The 21214-nt window shown below is 49.8% G+C and overlaps 1 protein-coding gene across 5 annotated transcripts in view; it reads left to right on the forward strand.

Moving 5' to 3' along the window:
* Window positions 1–21214, forward strand: part of LOC118214011 (disintegrin and metalloproteinase domain-containing protein 23-like) — a 30172-nt gene that overhangs the window by 6984 nt on the left and 1974 nt on the right. For 2 of the 5 annotated variants that reach the window (XM_035393363.1, XM_035393361.1), the window contains exons 5-25: window positions 1508–1590; window positions 2947–3010; window positions 6318–6390; window positions 7462–7529; window positions 7819–7884; window positions 8391–8459; window positions 9437–9603; window positions 10244–10328; window positions 10552–10639; window positions 11065–11116; window positions 11702–11801; window positions 11995–12066; window positions 12300–12386; window positions 12510–12590; window positions 12674–12724; window positions 12840–12903; window positions 13231–13336; window positions 14984–15103; window positions 15566–15734; window positions 15893–16004; window positions 17570–17660. In XM_035393363.1, the coding sequence (XP_035249254.1) occupies window positions 1508–1590; window positions 2947–3010; window positions 6318–6390; window positions 7462–7529; window positions 7819–7884; window positions 8391–8459; window positions 9437–9603; window positions 10244–10328; window positions 10552–10639; window positions 11065–11116; window positions 11702–11801; window positions 11995–12066; window positions 12300–12386; window positions 12510–12590; window positions 12674–12724; window positions 12840–12903; window positions 13231–13336; window positions 14984–15103; window positions 15566–15734; window positions 15893–16004; window positions 17570–17660 (1868 nt within the window). Of the gene's footprint in view, window positions 1–1507; window positions 1591–2946; window positions 3011–6317; window positions 6391–7461; window positions 7530–7818; window positions 7885–8390; window positions 8460–9436; window positions 9604–10243; window positions 10329–10551; window positions 10640–11064; window positions 11117–11701; window positions 11802–11994; window positions 12067–12299; window positions 12387–12509; window positions 12591–12673; window positions 12725–12839; window positions 12904–13230; window positions 13337–14983; window positions 15104–15565; window positions 15735–15892; window positions 16005–16522; window positions 16614–17569; window positions 17661–21214 lie in introns of those variants that run through there. The other 3 variants (XM_035393364.1, XM_035393362.1, XM_035393365.1) reach the window with 3 other exon arrangements.

Raw genomic sequence — 21214 nt, forward strand, 5'->3', positions numbered from 1 at the left:
TGCACCATGGGATGGTGGGAGCGACAGAAGGAGACAGAGCGAGAGAGAGAGAGAGAGAGAGAGAGAGAGAAGGATACAGATGGAAAGAGTCACACAGATGGAGAGAGACAAAGAGAGGGCTAGATAAGGTGTGTGTGTGTGTGAGAAAGAGAGGGAGAAGGATGGAAGGAGAGGGAAACTGAAACATACAAATAGAGGGATACAGAAGGTATGAGAGAGGGAGAAACAGAAGGAGGGAGGGAGAAGGAAAGAGATGCACACCAATGGAGAGAGAGACAAAAAGAGGGATAGAGAAGGTGTGTGAGAGAGTGAGGGAGAACAGGAGGGTGTTCTCTGCTCAACCTGGCTCTGATGTGGGCTCCCAGAGGGAAGCTCTGGTGACTCACAGCCCTGGGATGCCCTTCCCTCAGCTCCTGCACTGCAGCTACCACAGAGTGCATTTCACACAATAACAACACACACACACACACACAGTCTCTCTTTCTCTCACACACACACACACACACAGTCTCTCTTTCTCACACACACACACACACACACACACACACAGTCTCTCTTTCTCTCTCTCACACACACACACACAGTCTCTCTTTCTCACACACACACACACACACAGTCTCTCTTTCTCTCACACACACACAAACACACACACACACAGTCTCTTTTTCTCTCACACAAACACACACACAGTCTCTCTTTCTCACACACGCACACACACACACAGTCTCTCTTTCTCTCACACACACACACAAACACACACACACACAGTCTCTTTTTCTCTCACACAAACACACACACAGTCTCTCTTTCTCACACGCACACACACACACACACACACAGTCTCTCTTTCTCACACACACACACACAGTCGCACACATGTGCACACACAGCCTCACACACGCACACAGTCTCATACACACATACACACACTCACACTCATGCTTGCACACATACAGTAAACACATGCGCACTCTCTCTCTCACGTACACGCTCACACACAAGCACCTGCTCTCTCATGCACATGCAAAAACACACATACGCACATACGTGTCCACTATATCACGAACACACAGGCACACAGATGACAAACGTACAGCAAAACGAACACAGTGTTCAAACAGAAATTACAGTCCTAATGCAAACAAAAATGGTGCATGTACTTTGAAATGGTCCAAATGCAAATTTACCATCAACCTGATAACAAACTTGTGCCAGTTTAGACACGCATTTTTAAGAACAGCACAGGTGATTGGTACCTGTGATGTCAATGCTTGTCTCCAGTCTCTTTCTTACTGTGGTTAATGAATATCGGCCAGTCCTTTTGCTGCTGCTGAAAGGATTGAAATGTGCACAGGAGTGATACAGTCTCATAAGACGCAGGGAACCGGTTCGGACAAGCACACGCTCTCCTCCGAAGCTTCGTATCCAGCTCCGCTCACAGGTCAGGTTCGGGCAGAGCGGAGTCGGAGGAGGACTACCTACCTGTGCTGCGTGTGTGTCTCTGCAGGGCGGGGAGCACTGCTGCTACCACGGCAAGGTGAGGGGCAGCGAGGGCTCGTACGCCGCTTTATCCACCTGCAACGGACTGCAGTGAGTACTCACACACTCCCGTGCGTGCGTGAGTGTGTGTGAGAGTGAGTGTGCGTGCGTGTATGTGTGTGTCTGTGTGCGTGTGTGTGCGTGTCTGCGTGCGCGTGTGCGTGCGTGTGTGTGAGCGTGTGTGAGTGTGTGTGTGTGTGAGTGTGTGAGTGTGTGTGAGAGTGATTGAGTGTGCGTGTATGTGTGTGTCTGTGCGTGTGTGTGAGTGTCTGCGTGCGTGTGTGTGAGTGTGTGTGAGAGTGATTGAGTGTGCGTGTATTTGTGTGTCTGTGCGTGTGTGTGAATGTCTGCGTGTGTGTATGTGAGTGTGTGTGAGAGTGAATGAGTGTGCGTGTATGTGTGTGTCTGTGTGAGTGTCTGCGTGCGTGTGTGTGAGCGTGTGTGAGTGTGTGTGCGCGCATGTGTGTGTGCCTGTGCCTGTGTATGTGTGTGTTTGTGTGTGAATGTGTGGGTGCGTGTATGTGTGTGTGTGTGTGTGCTCGCGCGTGTGTACATGTGTTTGTGTGTGTGTGCATCTGTTTATGGGAGTGTTTTTGAAAATTTAAAGCTTGTCCCTTCCCTGTGGGATGGGTGGAGCTGAGTTGGGGAGGCCAAGTACACAAACTGCTGTTCCGTATACTCTCACTGAACTGAACTCGTATTTAAAGTCTTGTGTCACAGTGTTGTTTTCTTCAAGACTTTATTTACCCTTACGAAAATGGAATATATTGTAAATGTGTGGACGTTGCAATATATGTAATGGAAAAATATAATCATGAATGCATAATTACAGCAGTGTATATTGCATTATTTTTTTAATTTATAATTTATGTGCCAATATCTTGTGAAGTATTCATATATATCGTGATCATATGTTATTTCAATATATTATTTCAGCATATTTTCATAAAGTTCCTTTTTATGTAAGGGTACTTTACTTACATTTTTAGTTGTGATATTCATTGTTTTTAGTTCCTTCGTTGCAGTTAACTCACATTAAAGGTAATAATGTGTAAGCATATTTTGTGTTCTAAAATATGCACGCGTACAATATAAGAACGAGAGTCCGATCTCTGTCATATTATTCATATCTATATGCCTTGTTATTATTGAATTACTTTTCCATGCAATTATTTTGGCAGCTAAATTGGTTTGTATTACCCTCAGTCCTGCTAAATTAAATGATGATGCTGTGGCTTCCTGCAACCTCTTACTCGCCCTGTACTTTGATTGACACACACTCGCTCTCTCTTTTTCTGTCTGTCTGTCTGTCTCTCTGTCTCTCTGTCTCTCTCTCTCTCTCTCTCTCTCCCTTTCCCTCACTCCCCCCCCCCCCCCCACTCTCCCTCTCCCTCTCTTCTGATACAGTGGCATGTTTGATGATGGAGTCTATGTGTACCTAATTGAGCCTCTGCAGCAGACTCACTCTATAGTAAGTACCTCATACTTTCGTTTGTGAACACAGCATGCATTTTTACAGCATGTGTTCTCCTGTTGGCAGATTATGACACAGTTTTCAGTGTGTTTTCCTATTGTCAGATTGTGACACAGTTTTCAGTGTGTTCTCCTGTTGTCAGATTATGACACAGTTTTCAGTGTGTTCTCCTGTTGTCAGATTGTGACACAGTTTTCAGTGTTCTCCTGTTGTCAGATTGTGACACAGTTTTCAGTGTTCTCCTGTTGTCAGATTGTGACAGTTTTCAGTGTTTTCCTCATCACGAGCACAGCCCAGGCCCTGAAAGTTGTGAAAGTGCTGTAAGAAAGATCCAGGCTGACAGAAACACCAAGCTAACTGTGTCAACTGTGTTAACTGTCTCTTATGGCAGTTGTGTTTTTGAAAATATATTGAAATATGTCATCCTGTGCAGTGCTCATTCGTGGTCAAAACAGCATGTTTTGTTGAGTTTCTAAGTGAAGTTATTGCAACCTACACAAGGAATGAACTTATACATGACATTTTAGTGCACAATTACTTTCTTTACTTTATTTGCTGAATTTAACATAATGATAAAAAATAAAAAGTTAAATGTGTCATGTGGGAAAACAAATTGGGTACTCTTTCATCAGTACTTTTCAATTCCTGCTTTGCTTCCAAACTTCCAAACAGCTTCCAAACATTTCTTGTAGCCAGCTAGCAGTCTTTTCTTGTTTTTCCCACTCTTCCATGCAGAAGCAATTCAGTTCATATTTCAGACATGTGTACATATTCTCAGTTCCTCTTGCATGCTCAGCAGGTTTCAGATCTCCCCACAGATTTTCATTAATATTCAAGTATGGGGAATGTGAAGGCCATTCCAAAACCGTCATCTTTTGCCCTTTAAGGAGTTCATGATTGATATTGAGGTATGTTTTGGTCCATTGTCTTGTTGAAATATCTAAACACTTTGCAGCCTCTTTTTTTCACTGATTCTGGGATGTTAGCTTCTAGGATTTGCTGACATTTAGCTGAATCCCCGCTTCCATCCACCCACGCAGTATTTCCTGAGTACTGGCTCCTACACAGCCCCTAAGCATGATAGTTGGCAAGGTGTTCTTAAACGGCTTCCTGTTTCCTCCAGGTGTATCTTTTCAGTTGTGACCAAATAGTTCAGTGCTTATTTCATCGGTCCACAGCACTATGTTTCAAAAAGTCTGCATTATCGAATTGCTGTGTTTGCGTACTTCAGATGTTGAACTTTATGATGAGATTGCAGGAAAAGTTTCCTTCTGACAGCTCTTCCGTGCTCTGTAAGCAATGGACTGGTGCAGCAGTACTCGAGCGTCATTAAATCTTTCTGCTGGTTCTCTGCAGTGATATGTGGGTTTTGCTTTGTGTGTCTGACCATTCCAAAAACCAGAGTTTTTTTCTCCATCTTCCTGGTTTTGCCTTGACTTTAACAGTTCCCCTTTGCCTCCATTTCTTGTAAAAGTCAGTTATCTTTATTTTCAAGCGCTCAGTCAGCTGCTTAGAGGAACCCATGGCTGTTGAGAGTTAGCACAACTCCTGAGAGGTTAGAAGGATCAGAGTTTATTAAGCTCTGGAATTGTTTTCACATGGCTTAATATAAGTTAAAGTGAAGTTTTGAGACCTTTTTAATGTATTAATGGATCTGCTGGAAGGGGCCTGAACTTCTGCACATGTCACATTTCCTGTATTATTTAAAAAGAATATTATTTAAATTCAGCAAATAAATTGTAATTGTGCATTAACATTAACACAGCTATGTGATGTAGACGTTTGTACCCTGCAGATGTTGTGTAAACTTCTTTTCACTTTGAGATATATTAATATTATAAATGATATATGAATATGATATTGGTTATAATGTTAAGTCTGACCAGTGGATGTGCGAAGGTGAAGTATATGAGCAAGACACACAATAAGAGATTGAAGAGATGTCATCCTCTGTGTAGCACTGATCTCAGCATTGCTTGCATTTAAACTGGTTTGCCCACTTCCAAACTAGAGACAACTGATATGCCTTTGCAGTAGCCTCGAATATGCCATATACATGACACTGTGGATTAGATTTTGAAACTGGGTAGAAAAGATTGTGCGTAGACTGTTTATGTGAAGTTCATTTTTGGAATTCAGGACATGTTTGTGTGTCTCAAGCATACATCGTCATGCTTTTGAGACTGCATCAGGTGGCCTGGCATCCCAAAGTTCCACAGCCTTACCACAGGACTCCCCCAGGGATCCATTCCTGGCCCCGTCCTGTTTCTTCATGCAATAAATCTCTCAGCTCAGGACTATCCTCCTGTGGCTTCTCCCGCCACTGCACTGGCACGCAAACGGTTCCCTCCTTTCCACCCACGGAGAATCGTTTTTCCTCACAATTCAACGTTTGACTTAAAGGGATAGTTGATGTTTTGGTACAGGGATTTAGACCGTCACCAAATTCCAGCTGGAGCAGTGGCTGGTTCCAGCAAGATTCCTTCATCAAATCCCAACTGGAGCAAAAACTGGTTCCAGCAGGATTCCTAGGACCAATTTCCAGCTGGAATGTCCACCATGGCTGATACCCACCATTGTGAAACCTGCAAATTATCAGACATTTCTGCAACAAAAATATCCTTCATTGCACACAAACCTCCTGGGCTGCTTGAAAACATACATTAGAACTGATATAATACTGTATATAATAATATGATATAATAATTGTTTGAAAACGCCTGAAAGTAAATTATCCCTTTCATGACATTTTGAGGTCAAGTCAACATCTCAAGCACAAAACTGAGATGGTCTGCCTACCAGCTGAATCTTTTCCTCTTTAGCAATCTGGCCATCGCCCACAACGGTGATCGCGTCCCAGAATCTTGGAGTAGTCTCTGATGACAAAATGTGTTTTACTCAGAATATTACGACAGTCGCTCAGTGCTGCCAGCTGTTCTCAACATCATCTGCGAAATCCACCTTTTCCGTGCTGCATTTTTGGTCCCAGCTGATGGGGCAGAGTGACCCTTGTGCTGTCCCTGAATGGGCTTTCTGGTCCTGCTGAAGTGGCCATCAGGCCCTAAAGCTCATTCAGAATGCTGCCGCTCCTCATCTCCCAGTTATTTAATTATCTACTACTATTGGTTGTGACCGGGGAAAAAAAACCCGAACTGTTCGGCTTGCCTGCATATTTTAACAAGAAGCCATTGGGACACGTTTAATAGAAGAATTTAGAACAGTTGTACATTAGAAAAGACCCCCGTTGTTCGGTGATGCGTCTCCGTGCTACTATCCAGACTGACCTTTTACCTTTGACCCTCAGGGTTCAGCTGCTCGACCCCACAAACTGCGCAGGACGCAAACCCTACAGTGGGCCGACAACCCCGAAGAGCTGAGTAAGCCTCCGTTTGCCCCCCTCAAACCCGCTAACCCCCCACACCGCCTTACCGGCGCACACACGCCTGCCTACCCCACTCACACCCTTTTACCCCCCACACACACCTTCTTAATCCACTCGCACATCCTCTTACCCCCCCACACACACCTTCTTAATCCACTCGCACATCCTCTTACCCCCCCACACACACCTTCTTAATCCACTCGCACATCCTCTTACCCCCCCCACACACACCCTCTTACCCAACATGCACACCCTCATACCCCCACACACACATCCTCTTACCCCACTCGCACCCGCCCACTCACACCCTCATACCCCCACACACACGGCCTCTTACTCCACACACACACACACACCCTCTTACCCCCCACATACACCCTCTTACCCAACATTCACACCCTCATACCCTCTTACCCCATTCACAACCTATTACCCCCAGACACACCCTCTTACACCCCACAGACACACACACACACAGCCACACACCCCACAAACACCCTCTTACACCGCACAGACACGCACACACACAGCCACACACCCCACAAACACCCTCTTATAACACACACATGCGAGTCATTCATTTTAAATACCTGGGCCATGAGCATGAACAGTGGCACAGCCCCCCCCCTGGCTGTATATGCTGTTCCCCTGAGCAGCGATGCCAGTGTGTGCAGGGTGAGATGATGAGGGTAAGGTGCCAGTGTGTGCAGGGTGAGATGATGAGGGTAAGGTGCCAGTGTGTGCAGGGTGAGATGATGAGGGTGAGGTGCCAGTGTGTGCAGGGTGAGATGATGAGGGTAAGGTGCCAGTGTGTGCAGGGTGAGATGATGAGGGTAAGGTGCCAGTGTGTGCAGGGTGAGATGATGAGGGTAAGGTGCCAGTGTGTGCAGGGTGAGATGATGAGGGTAAGGTGCCGTTGTGTGCCAGTGTGTGCAGGGTGAGATGATGAGGGTAAGGTGCCAGTGTGTGCCAGTGTGTGCAGGGTGAGATGATGAGGGTAAGGTGCCGTTGTGTGCAGGGTGAGATGATGAGGGTAAGGTGCCCTTGTGTGCCCGTGTCTCCCCAGCGGACCAGGAGCAGGGCCTGTCAGAGCTGGCCGATCTGTGGTGGCTCCGGCGAAGGAAAAAGCGAGCCGTGAGTACGGAGCCGTGCCCCGTTACGCTCTCACACCGTCCCCGCGTGACATCATCACCCTGCGACGTCATTGCACCATCACACCTTTACTCTGTTACGCTCCTTCCTATACATTACTCCTCAACTGTGCAGTCCCGTGGAACTGTCCACTGGAATGTGATGTATTTACGTAACATCTGTCTCTCTCTCTCTCTCTCTCTCTCTGTTTCTCCCTCTTTCTCCGCCTCTCATATGCTTTTGCTGGAGTGTTGGAATGGGGAAGAGCTGATCTGTGTTTGTGCTGTTGCAGATGCCCCGCAATGTTTTTGAAGAGATGAAGTATTTGGAGGTCATGATTGTCATCGACCACCACATGGTGGGTGCCCCATTCCCCCTCCTCTCATCCTCCAGAACCCCGCCCCCCCCCCCCCCCCCCCCCCCCATCCAGACCCTCCCACCCCGCAGATCTGAGAACTGAACTTACACCGCTGTGAATGGAAACTATGTGCTGATGTATTACAGTATTTCTGCCTGGGTTGTTGACATATATTGGACCTGAGAGGCATGAGGGATTTCCCCCTCTCTCTCTCTCTCTCTCCTGTTCTTGCATCGCTCTTGCTCTCCCTCTCTCTGTAATTTTCTCTGTATTTGACAGAAATGCGCGTCATTTTCTCAAATTTGTAGATATGGTGAAATTACTTTATGTGTGTGTTCCCACATGTTCATGCATGTGTGTGGTCCTGTATGTATGTGCATGTGTGTGGTCCTGTCTGAAAGAAAGTGAGGTCTGTTCCAGCTAAATTCATCTCAGAAGTGTGAGCAGTAGTGGTCAGTGTGTTAGTGAGTCCTGACCCCGCTTTTCTCCTGTTCTGTGGCCTTTAGTACAAAAGACACAAGACAGGACAGCACACCAAGAACTTTGCCAAGGCTGTAGTTAACCTGGTGGACGCTGTGAGTAACCCTGTCTGCTGTCTGTGCCCCTGTCTGTAGCCCTGGCTGTGCCCCTGTCTGTGCCTCTGTCTGTTGCCCTGTCTGTGCCCCTGTCTGTAGCCCTGTCTGTGCCCCTGTCTGTGCCTCTGTCTGTGCCCTTGTCTGTAGCCCTATCTGTGCCCCTGTCTGTGCCCCTCTCTGTGCCCCTGTCTGTGCCTCTGTCTGTAGCCCTGTCTGTGCCCCTGTCTGTGCCTCTGTCTGTGCCCTTGTCTGTAGCCCTGTCTGTAGCCATGTCTGTGCCCCTGTCTGTAGCCCTGTCTGTGCCCCTGTCTGTGCCTCTGTCTGTAGCCCTGTCTGTGCCCCTGTCTGTGCCCCTGTCTGTAGCCTCTGTGTCTCTGTGAATAGTGTTGTGTCCACAGACAAGCCCAGCTCAATGCTCACCAGAGCCACAGGTCCTCCCACTTGTTAGCGCTGCTGCATTATTCATTTTGAAGCCGTTTTTTATACGCTGTCCGTTAATGGAGCCGAATCTTTTTACTGGAGGCAATTAAGCAGCCAGTGCACGGGTGCCACAGCCCCTGGGAGTTTAACCTGCTGCGCTTTGGTCAGGGGCCCAGCTGAACCGCCTCTCCGCTTTAATGCAGTCTAATGCGGTGCGGCGCGGCTCGTCGTAAATCACCACGTGATGTGATGTACAGCTGCTTTGTGGGCTGTAGTGCAAGAGAATATACAGGTAATGTCATTTAGCGTGATGTAGTGATCTGTCGCGTGATGCAATTTAATCATTTTGTGTACATAAAATATTGTGATCTAGCGTATTGTGATGTCATGTAGTGTGATATGGTGCTTGTGTATAGTAGCAGGACCCTGTCGTGATTGGCCACCTCACTGCAGTGTCATGTAGTGTGATATGGTGCTTGTGTATAGTAGCAGGACCCTGTTGTGATTGGCCACCTCACTGCAGTTCCATCTCTGTATTTATTAATTTACACATTTAGATATTTAAGGACCAGCTGCACACGCGTGTGGTGCTGGTCGCCGTGGAGATCTGGACAGAGAGGGATCAGATTTCCGTCAGCACCAAACCGCTGGAAATGCTGCGGGATTTCTCCAAGTACCGGCAGCAGAGCGTCAAGCAGCGCGCAGACACCGTGCACCTCTTCTCGTACGTCCCCCTCCAGCTGTCCACCCCCCGTGGAAATTTAATCATTTAATACTTGTGAAAATATATTAAAATATATATTGTCAATATATATTGCAAGACGTCCCAATGCGTCAAAAAATCTAAGGTATTGCTGCTTCATGTAATGTAAAATGCACTGCTGTGAAATATACTTATCATTGTATTTTCCACATATTTACAATATATTGCAGTATATTCCATTCTACTAAGGGACGTGGTATTACCCCTGGTCAGATGGTTGGTTTTCTCTCAGCTGAGTTGGGTTAAAAATACACTACATGCATTTGGCACAGAGGATAACCAAACACAAAAAGAACCAAGCAAACTGTATTATGTGAAATAAATATACCTTCAAATGCATATCTCAAATGCATGTATTTGGAATACTGCCCTTTCCTGTCTCCTAGCCCTTTGTAGAGTAGGTTTTTTTCAGAATTTAAAGTCAGTGTGTTCGAACTCCATTGCTTTCATTTACAAGTTGTGACTGTTGCGTCAGTGTTAGAACGTTCTGTTATGAGCATTCTGACCGCGCGTTTGTGATCTTACGCCTTAAAGGACTCTTCACATGAAGGGACTAACTTCCCGCCCACCCCGTTGCGTGGGTTTGATTTCATTTCCACAGCAACGTGACGTTCCACTATGGCCGCAGCAACGCAGCGTATTTCGGGGGCGTGTGCTCTGCCAGCCGGGGAGTCGGGGTTCACGAGGTGAGGTTCTGTCTGCCGTTACACTGCATTGCATTTATTTGGCAGGCGCCTTCATCCGAACTGACGAATACGCGCATTGTGCAAGTAAGTCTGGCCATTGTGAAGAGCCTGGCATTTGTGACTCTCTCTTTCCCTATCTTTATCTCCCTCCCTCCCTCCCCCTGTCCCTCTCTCCCTCCCTCTCTCTCTCCCTCCCTCTCTCTCTCCCTCCCTCCTCATGCAGTACGCTGCCACCTGGAACATGGGCGCCTCTCTCTCTCAGAGCCTGGCACAGAACTTGGGAATCCAGTGGGATCTGCCAGCAAAGAAAAGTACACCTGAACACCGCCACATTCTCCCAAACACCGCCACGCTCTCCTGAACACCACCACGTTCTCCTGAGCATACTTAAATTCCTATATTCATCTGGAAATACCCTACTGTAACACTTTTTATAGCTCATTGTCAACAAGTATTTATTTTACATATGATCCATCAGTCAAGAGAAGCACACCTGAACACAACCATACTCACCTCTGCAATGCTTGATCACAGTTGTTAGTTAGTGCAGAGGTTTGGATGTCAGTCTGCATAGACACTGCAGACTCCACCATGAATAAATCCATACATCCAATAATCCATGATTGTTCTGTGTTCATATAACAGTACAGGCATTCATGGGTAATTTGAGATCCGCTGGTGAGTACATGAAGAATGAAATGTAAAGATCCTCTGTCTGTCTGGTTCGGATTCACAGAGGAATGCGGTTGTCTGGACCCCTGGGTTGGCTGCATTATGGAAGAAACTGGGTAATATACACGCACACGCACACACATGCAAACACGCACACACACATGCACACACGCCGTGTGTTAGTGCCCTGTGTCAGTGCTCTGTGTTAGTGCCCTGTGTTAGTGCTCTGTGTTAGTTCTGTATATCAGTGCTCTGTGTTAGGGCTCTGTGTCAGTGCTCTCTGTTAGTGCTGTACATCAGTGCCCTGTGTCAGTGCTCTGTGTCAGTGCCCTGCGTTAGTGCTCTGTGTTAGTGCTGTATATCAGTGCTCTGTGTCAGTGCCCTGTGTTAGTGCTCTGTGTTAGTTCTGTATATCAGTACTCTGTGTTAGTGCTCTGTTTTAGGGCCCTGTGTCAGTGCTCTGTGTCAGTGTTCTGTGTTAGTTCTGTATATCAGTGCTCTGTGTCGGTGCTCTGTGTCAGTGCTCTGTGTTAGTTCTGTATATCAGTGCTCTGTGTCGGTGCTCTGTGTCAGTGCTCTGTGTTAGTTCTGTATATCAGTGCTCTGTGTCGGTGCTCTGTGTTAGTGCTCTGTGTTAGTGCTGTATATCAGTGCTCTGTGTCAGTGCCCTGTGTCAGTGCTCTGTGTATTCTCTCCCCTAGAGTGCAGCACCCGCGCAGGTTCTCTAAGTGCAGCATCTCTGACTACAAGGAGTTTCTGCTGAAGGGTGGAGGGTCGTGTCTCTTTAACAGGCCAAACAAGGTGAGTCCACACTCCTGTACTCCTGTACACCTGCACATCTGCCCATGCACACCTGAACACCTGCAAACCTGCACACTTGTATACTTGCTCACCTTCACATCTGCACGCCTGCACACCTTCACACCTGTACACCGAACACCTGTGCACTGTGCGAGAGAGCGCTGGCCAACCTCACGCCATCTCCTCCTGGCAGCTGTTCGAGGTGACCGAGTGCGGGAACGGCTACGTGGAGGTGGGGGAGGAGTGCGACTGCGGAGGCAGAGCGGTGAGAGACTGCAGTACACCATCGCCAAGGTTACCCCTGCCAGACTGCATCAAAAACCTGACACCTGTGTGTGTGTGTGTGTGTGTGTGTGTGTGTGTGTGTGTGTGTGTGTGTGTGTGTGTGTGTGTGTGTGTGTGTGTGTGTGTGTGTGGGTGTGTGGGTGTGTGGGTGTGTGGGTGTGTGGGTGCATGTGTCTGTGTCTGTCTGTGTGTGTGTGTGTATGTGTGTTTCAGGAGTGCTATAAGGATTGCTGTAAGAAGTGCTCTCTCTCTAATGGAGCTCACTGCAGCGATGGTCCGTGCTGCAATAACACCTGCCTGGTAAGCCCTGTCCTGCTGGGCCAGTCAGAGTGTGTGTGTGTGTGTGTGTGTGTGTCTGTCTGGTTCAGGCCATCTCTTTGAGTCTTCAGAGTGCTACCTCTCTTTCTCTCTCTCCTATCTCAGTTCTACCCGCGTGGATACACCTGTCGCTACGCAGTGAACGACTGTGATATTTCAGAGACGTGCTCGGGCGACTCGGGCCAGGTGAGTATCTCTGCAGGTGACCCCTCGTGCCCTCCCGCTTTCTTGCGAGAGCCTCATCTGTCTTACCTGATCTCCCTCTGCAGTGTCCTCCCAACCTGCACAAGCAGGATGGCTACTCCTGCCAGCTCAACCAGGTGTGTACTGAAAAGAGAGAGAGAGACTCATTACTGAGGTCGAAGGTCACCGCACATGTGCGTTCCTCTGAACCAGCGGACGGAGGGGGCTGACCGTGGGTTTCCCTGTTCGCAGGGTCGCTGCTACAGCGGGGAGTGTAAGACCAGAGAGAACCAGTGCAAATACATCTGGGGCCCCAGTGAGTGGAACACATTTAAGTTTTCATTTAACTTCCATAAAAATACGGAATTCAATGTTTTTTTTTTATTCCTAGCAATTTGGCCGTACAGATGTTGGTGCAGGGTTTAGAGCTGGTATCCCTGGCAACCGGAAATGACACATGTTTACGGCTTGTCAGTCCCTCCCAAGTTCTTGTCCAAGTTCCAGTTCATTTTCTGGGCAATGACGAGTATCTGCTCGTGTCGCCAAAACATGTCAAATGACATGGTGATAAATTCACTAGTGGAAGAAAGTTCTAAAGCAAAGGAAAACCCTGGAAAAAATGAATCTCTGTGTTCCCACACAGAGGCTGTGAGCTCAGAGAAGTTCTGCTACGAGAAACTGAACACGGAGGGGACGGACAAGGGCAATTGTGGGAAGGACGGAGAGAACTGGATCAAGTGCTGCAAGCAGTGAGTGAAACGCCACCGAGAAACTAAATCAGCGTAGCGTTCCTGTGGCGCGGCGCAGTGTTCCCACAACGTCAGGACGGCGTTCCCACAGCGTTAGGACGGCGTTCCCACAGCGTTAGGACAGCGTTCCCACAGCGTTAGGACGGCGTTCCCACAGCGTTGGGACAATGTTCCCACAGCGTTAGGACGGCATTCCCACAGCGTTAGGACGGCGTTCCCACAGCGTTGGGATGGCGTTCCCACAGCGTTAGGACAGTGTTCCCACAGCGTTAGGATGGCGTTCCCACAGCGTTGGGACAGCGTTCCCACAGCGTTAGGACAGCGTTCCCACAGCGTTAGGACGGCATTCCCACAGCGTTAGGACGGCGTTCCCACAACGTTAGGATGGCGTTCCCACAGCGTTAGGACGGCGTTCCCACAGCGTTAGGACGGCATTCCCACAGCGTTAGGACGGCGTTCCCACAGCGTTAGGACGGCGTTCCCACAGCGTTAGGACGGCGTTCCCACAGCGTTAGGACAGTGTTCCCACATTGTTGGGAATGCGTTCCCACAGCGTTAGGACGGCGTTCCCACAGCGTTAGGACGGCGTTCCCACAGCGTTAGGACGGCATTCCCACAGCATTAGGACGGCATTCCCACAGCGTTAGGACAGCGTTCCCACAGCGTTAGGACAGCATTCCCACAGCGTTGGGACGGCGTTCCCACAGCGTTAGGACAGCGTTCCCACAACGTTAGGACGGCGTTCCCACAGCGTTAGGACAGCGTTCCCACAGCATTGGGATGGCGTTCCCACAACGTTAGGACAGCGTTCCCAAAGCATTGGAACGGCGTTCCCACCACGCGCAGGGTCCTTGCGGCCTGTGCTCACGCGGCGCAGCTGTCCAGCAGCGCTGTGTTTTCGCAGCTTAACTTCATTAGGGTGTGGTCCCAGCCCCAGCCGTGGATTTCGCCCCGCTCTAGGTTATTTTTGGACTCGTGCTTGTTTTCGTTCCCCCGGAAAGCGACGACCCTGCTCTTGCTGAGTTGTTCGCTCGGTCAGGCCGAGCTGCTAATTCGGGTGAGTTTGGGAGAGCGTGGGGAGAAGGAGCAGGAAGGAGATCCATCGACCCTGAGACAGCGGGCTGGGGCTGAGCCTCTGTGCCTGAAATACAACAGGGCTGTAAAATGAGCCGGGACCTCAGCACTGCGGGTAACTGTGAGGTGGGTACAGATGGAAGTCTTTAGTTTTTTTTTTTTTTTAAAGATTGTGGCCCAACCTTGTGTGTTTTCATTCTGTATTTAGACAGGGGGCAAGCAGAGAGGGTTACGGATAGGGGTGGGGATCACATTACAGGAGGAGCCATGCCAGAGAAGTGAGCCGCCAGCACTTCTAGCGGAAATCGTTTTGGGCCGAGAGTCAGCCACACCCTCAGACTGCATCACGCACTCTCCCCTGTGGCTGGACTTCTGAGAACGCCAGTGTGTTCTTTCTTTTGTGTCCTTTTTATTTTCGAATTTGCGTCTTTGTCAGTTTTCAGGTTTTTTTTTTTCCTCCCTTTTGTTCTGTTTTTTTTTGAGATGGGATGATGGTTGGCCCAGTGTTTTTCCTCTTGGAGTTTAAAATAACGCAGTTGATGTAACGGTGCCTCTGTCTCCCTGTCTGTGCAGCGATGTGTTCTGTGGGTACCTGCTCTGTATGAACACCGGGCGAACCCCTCGAATCGGCCTCCTGAAGGGTGACATCACACCTACCTCCTTCAACCATCAGGGCAGGCTGGTGGACTGCAGGTCCGAGCTCGCCGAGCCAGCCTCCTCTCCTCCTCTCTGTCCCCCTCTTCCCCCCCCCCCCCCTCTTACCTCTCTCCTCCGGTATTCCCCTCCCTCTTTCCTGTTCTTTATTAGTCCCTCTCCCTCCTTCCCTCTCTCCTCCTTGTCTTTTATTCCGTACGTCCCTCTTTCCCATTTCTTATCCCCCTCTCCCTATTTCTCATATCCCTCTCTTATTCTGGCCGTCCTTCTCTCTTGGCCTTCACTTATTCCCTCTTTCCTCCCTTCTCTTATTCCCTCTCTTATTCCTGTTCTCCTCTCCTCTTACTCCCCTTCTCCTCTCTTCTCTTATTTCCCCTCTCCTATTCCCTCTTATTCCCCTGCCCCTCTCCTCTCTTACTCCCTCCCTTATTCCCGTTCTCCTCTCCTCTCTTACTCCCCCTCTCCTCTCTTCCTCCCTCTCTCCCTGCCCCTCTCCCTCAGTGGTGGGCACGTGCTGCTGGATGACGAGACAGACCTGGGTTACGTAGAGGACGGGACTCCCTGCGGCCCCTCCATGATGTGCCTTGACCGCAAGTGTCTCCCCATCCAGTCCCTAAACATGAGCGCCTGCCCCAGCGGCTCCAACGGCCTGGTGTGCTCCGCCCACGGGGTGAGTCCCGCCCCGCCCCGCCCTGCCCCGCCCCGCCCCGCCCACTGGCCGTGTCCCGCGGGCTTGGGCCACACATGGAGATGCACCGTTATGTGTCCAGGTCTCGGCCTCACGTGCTGCTGTCTCTCCCCCCCCCCCCCCCCCCCCCCCCCCGACAGGTGTGCAATAACGAGGGCACGTGCACCTGTGACACCACCTGGGCGGGCACAGACTGCAGCATGCCCGACCCCCCCAAAGAGGCGCCCCCCCAAGAGGACGACGGCCCAAAGGGTTCGTCACCGCTCTCACGTCCCCCTCCCAGCCTTGGCCCCCTGCTATGCCACCCATAATTCTCTGACCTCTCACGCGTGTGTCCATCAAACATGCAGCTCACATTCAATCTGAGCACACGTAGTAATCGGATGAACAGTGCGTCCTGTATTAACTTGATTATGCACTTTTCCTGTTTGTGTGTGTGTGTGTGTGTGTGTGTGTGTGTGCGCGTGTGTGCGTGCGTGCGTGGGTGTGTTTGTGCGTGTGTGTGTGCGCATGTATGCCTGTGTGTGGGGGTGTATGTGTTGGGGGTGGTGGGGGGTGGACCATCAAGCAGTTTCTGTTCCTGAGAAGAGCAGAGCTCAAGGGGGGTGGGATCTAAGGAGGGATGTGAGAGTCCATTGGTTTGCGGGACATGAGTGACAGTTGCCGAGGAGACAGCATTCCCCACGCCTGCTGTCTGGTTGGGTGGGAGACTAGTGCTTGTGTCAGGTGGTGCTAACTCTGTGCTGAATGACCCTTTTCCTTTTGCGCAGTGAGCATGGCCGCTAACAGGCTGATAGGGGCAGTAGCAGGGACCATTCTGGCCCTGGGGGTGATTTTTGGAGGCACGGGGTGGGGAATAGAGTAAGCATCTTTCTCCCTTTTCATGCCTCTTCCTCTCGTATGGTGCCTCCGTGTTTTTTGGGGGAGGGTCACATGACCCAGCCTGAGCCCTGCGTATGTGTGTGTGTGCGTGTGTGCGTGGCGTGGTCTTGTGCTGTGACTGTATTAATGTCATGTGATTAAAATGTGTTGGTGTCGTGATTCATTGATGGATTTATGGATTTATGTATTCATATCCGGTTATCAGTGCTATTATAATTGCAATTATTGTTATCACCATTAATGTTGTTGGTTATTGCTTGTGATGAAATAGTGAACCCTCTCCTTACTTGGGCATGTGGGGCATTAACAACAGAGAGCAAAATGTACATGAGAGACCCACCCCTAGGATTCAGGGCAGGGGATTTGGAGTGATGGGTCTCTGTGAGCGACCCCTTTAATACCCAAAGAACGTCTCTCCCTGCTCTGGGCTGCAGCAGTCCTGCCCCTACTGACTCCAGCTACTGAATACTGAGTACTGACCACCGACTCCAGCTACTGAATACTGAATACTGACTCCAGCTACTGAGTACTGACTATTGACTCTGCCTACTGAATACTGACTACTGACTCCAGCTACTGAATCCTGAATACTGACTCCAGCTACTGAAAACCGACACTTGATCCCAGATTCTGAATACTGACTACTGACTCTAGCTGCTGAATACCGACTACTGACTCCAGCCACTGAATCCTGAATACTGACTCCAGCTAATGAATACCGACAACTGACCCCAGCTACTGAATACTGACTACTGACTCTAGCTACTGAATACTGACTACTGACTCTAGCTACCATTACATGCAAGAACGCACACACGTTGAGAGTATATGTGTAGGTGTAGCCCTCTCTTGTTGTACCAGTGCCTATCACATGGAAAGCAGTGATCTGTGTTCGGGCTCTGACCTGTTTCTCCTCCCCCAATAACCCTCCGCAGGTCCTAGTGCCACAAATCTTATAATAGGCTCCATCGCGGGAGCCATCCTGGTGGCGGCCATTGTGCTGGGGGGTACAGGATGGGGCTTTAAGTAAGAAACACGCTGCATGCCTTCTCTTCCCCTGATTCTAGCATCTAGCTGCTTATAGACAACCAGGTTCTGAGCTTCTGCTACAGAGGACACGCCTACCTTCCCCCAATAAGCCACGCCCACAGACTAGAACTCCGCCCACACAAGCCGGGAGGACGCAGCCATGTTCCAAAAGCCCGTATCTTGCCCACTGTCTTTAGCACATAGAAGTAAGGAAGAAATGGTGTAACTTCCTTTCCTCAAGTACTGTTTCCAGTGCCTGAGAACAGTAAGGAGAATAACAGCAGTGTTCTGTCATTGAGAGGACAGAAAAACTGTAATGGCATCAAAGCACCCATGTCCCATATGTGCCTCAGTTTTTTGATATGCGATGCTATTTATTGAAATTCAGACAAAGACTTGGCAGTGACCAAGAACTTTTTTTGTACCAATGTACTTGTACAACAAGTATTTAATTTCATGATATAGCAATTACCTACACAGCATGACATATTAATGTTCTTTTTTAAAATAACATCAGGAAATTTGATGTGTCTAGTCCAATTTATGTGAGTGACAAAGTGGTGACTCAAAAGTACTGCACACTCATGCACTTGGTTGTTGCTCACCAGTACCCCAGGCAGCACATACCACCGAGTGCACAAGTGCGTAGTATTGAAGTGATTCGGGTACAGTCACGGGACAGATCACGCACCTGGAGAGTTTTGGCTCCGGGGTTTTGGGTCTGATGGTTCAGGAAAAGGGGCTTGTAGAAAGAGGAGGGGGAAGGAGGAGTTGGGGCAAAATGGCGGCTCAAACTGCCGATGGACTCCTGTGAATCTGTAGCAGAACCTCTGGCCCCCTGGGCTGGCCCAGCTGAACTCCTGAAGTGCATGAGTCCTGAGAGCGCTCTCCGTCAGAGCAGAGCGTAGCAGACTGACCGCAGGAGAAGAGAGGGAACCGCCCGGGAGACTCGGCTGCTGTTAAGCACTGCCATCGCGGATGTGCCCGTGTACGCGCGTTTTAATCAAGTGTGCGGGCGCAGTAAATGCATTAGGTCAGCCCTCAGAGTGGATAGGCTGAGAACTGTGCTGGGCGGTGGAGCTGTTCTGTGGATTTAGAGCTCTGGCCTGGTCTCTGGTTGTGGTTTGGTTTTGGTGCTTGAACCCAGCAGTACAGAGAGACTGTTTTGAGGCTGGTAGCTGGCTGCCCTTGCAAAGTTATAATACACTGTAGCATATTGCGATAGGAAATGTGGACTCCTATCACAATTTATATGAAAAAACTTTCACATCCAAAACATATTTCAGTACCTGAAAGCAGCAATAATTTGTGACCTTCCCCTTATATTGTGAAGTATTTAAAAATCAGTGGCGGACAAGATTCGGGTCAATTCCATTTCAATTCTGTCAATTAACAAAATTAATTGAAATTCAATTCATTAATGGAAAAATGCTATTTAGTGTTCTATGAGGATTTTTTCAATTAAGAAATGCAAATTTCAATTAATTTCCTGAATTGAATTGGAAAAATCGAATTTACACAGGCTCTGGTGAAGTATGATCGGAGAGAGAGGTAGAGAGAAAGATAGACAGTTAAACAGTGTCAAGTTACTGGACAGGTATGCAGAAGAGCGAACGCTGGAACACCTGTCTGAAGTGGTGGGGTTGACAGAGGGGGTGGTGTCTCCACCGTGGCGCGGGTGACCTGTCACACCTGCTCTCCCACACAGGCCAGAGACCCTGCTCTGTGACATCACTGCTTGCTGTCTCACACACTGTGCTTGCGCAGGGTTTAGTTAGCTGGTTTAGCTAAATGTAGCCCTGCTCACTTGGTAGCCTCGCTCACCAGCACTGTTGGGCCTAGCAGTGTATCCTGGTGACGGCCGTGCTCTAGGCTGAGATAGTGAATGCGCTGGGACCAGGGAATCCAAAGCAGCCGGTGTTTCAGCCAATCGATCTGCACGCCAGCTCTTAAATTCCGCACTTCCTGTTTGAATGACTTTATATGACAATTCCCTGAACACTGAACACGGTGAGCCTTGCTCACTTCCTGCCTGACACATGCATCGCAAGCAGTTCTCCAGATGTTTTGACGTTTGTGCGGAACGCGGCCAGCCACCATTCGCTGTTGTCAGTAAAACCCGAACCGCTGTGTCCTCTGGAAATAGCTGAGCGAGGTGTATTCACAGTTTTCCAGTCACCGCCAAGCCGAATATAGCGACGTGCTTTCAGTAAAAAAACTATTGACGTCTTTACCTTTTGTAGCTGGGTGTTCCACCAGCAGTGAAAGCCATAGTTTCTCCTGGTTTGGACTTGACAGCTAAACAGTTAGCATAGATTGATTAATGCAAATAAGCGTTGGTTCTCCCAGTGACTAGAGGGCAGCGTGTGCAGGCTTGGGTGGATGGCTGAGCTGAAGGAGGCTGCAGGTGAGCGAGGCTGTGGGCCGCACAGTTTAAGGCCACTCTTTCAGACGCTAACGAGCGCAGAGCACTCAGACGCAGGGCACGCCTGAGCATCAGCACAGGCGTCTCGGGGCCCTGGCCAGGCCGAGCAGCGACGGGTCAGGGCATCGCACAAAGGCTGGGCTCAACTTTGCGTGGGCCGGTGCCAGAGGGGTGGGGGGGGGGCAGGGGGGCGGGGGTATGAAATGACTGTTGCCCTGACCTCTTTCTCAATCCGGTTATCGCTAGAGGGCGAGTTTAAGCGGAGCGGTGAGGGGCAGAGACGCCACGCCCCGGTTTTGTTGGCCGCAGCCTTTGTTGCCGTGAATGGCCGACAAGCCCCCCCTCTCCCCCCCCGCCTGGACGGCCAGGGCACCGCCCCTCCCCTTCGGGCGGGGCAGGACTCGCCCCCCCCCCCCCCCACGGACCCACCCGCCCGCCTGCCCGTCCGCCGGCCGTGATTGGCTGCCTGCTTCACAGACCTGGTACAGACACGGCGCGCTGCGCTGCGCTGCATGCCCTACGCCGCCAGAGTGGCGCGCCTGGCGCGCGGCATGAGGCCCTGCCGGGATGCCCCACATGTGCCCACACTATGGGGGGGTCGTGCCAAGCCCCTGTCGTCCCTCTGTTGTCGTCTATCCTCCTTCTCGTTGTGTTCCTCGGTGTCCTTCATGTGGTTGTGAGTGTATCCCTCTGTACCCTAGTTTTTATAGGATGTTTAAAATTTTTTTTTTTTTTTGGCGGTGTTGTTTCATTCTCCCTGTGGGTAAATACAAACTTTTTTAAAAGCCAACTAATTTGCTTAGATGCGCACGCGTACTAATTGAAAGAGCAAGGCAGACTCTCTGCCTGATGTCTGTGACTCCGTGGAAACGAGGCAGAATCCCTGCTGCCCTGTGGGACCTGGTTAACTGGGGGGGATAGCAAAGGGGGTGGGGGGGTGGGGGGCGTGGGGGTTTCCCACAGGCTTGCTTCAGTAGCGGGGTAGGCGAGCAGATACAGGGGGCAATTATCACTGAAGGGCAGGGGGGCTCCTATCTGAGTTCCACAGCGTGCGATTCGGCGGCCTGACCTTCTCTAACTCCCCTCTCCTCTCTACTTCCCCTGCCCGTCCCCCCCGCCGTGCAAG

The sequence above is a fragment of the Anguilla anguilla genome, chromosome 15, assembly GCF_013347855.1.
Source record: "Anguilla anguilla isolate fAngAng1 chromosome 15, fAngAng1.pri, whole genome shotgun sequence".
NCBI lineage: Eukaryota > Metazoa > Chordata > Actinopteri > Anguilliformes > Anguillidae > Anguilla > Anguilla anguilla.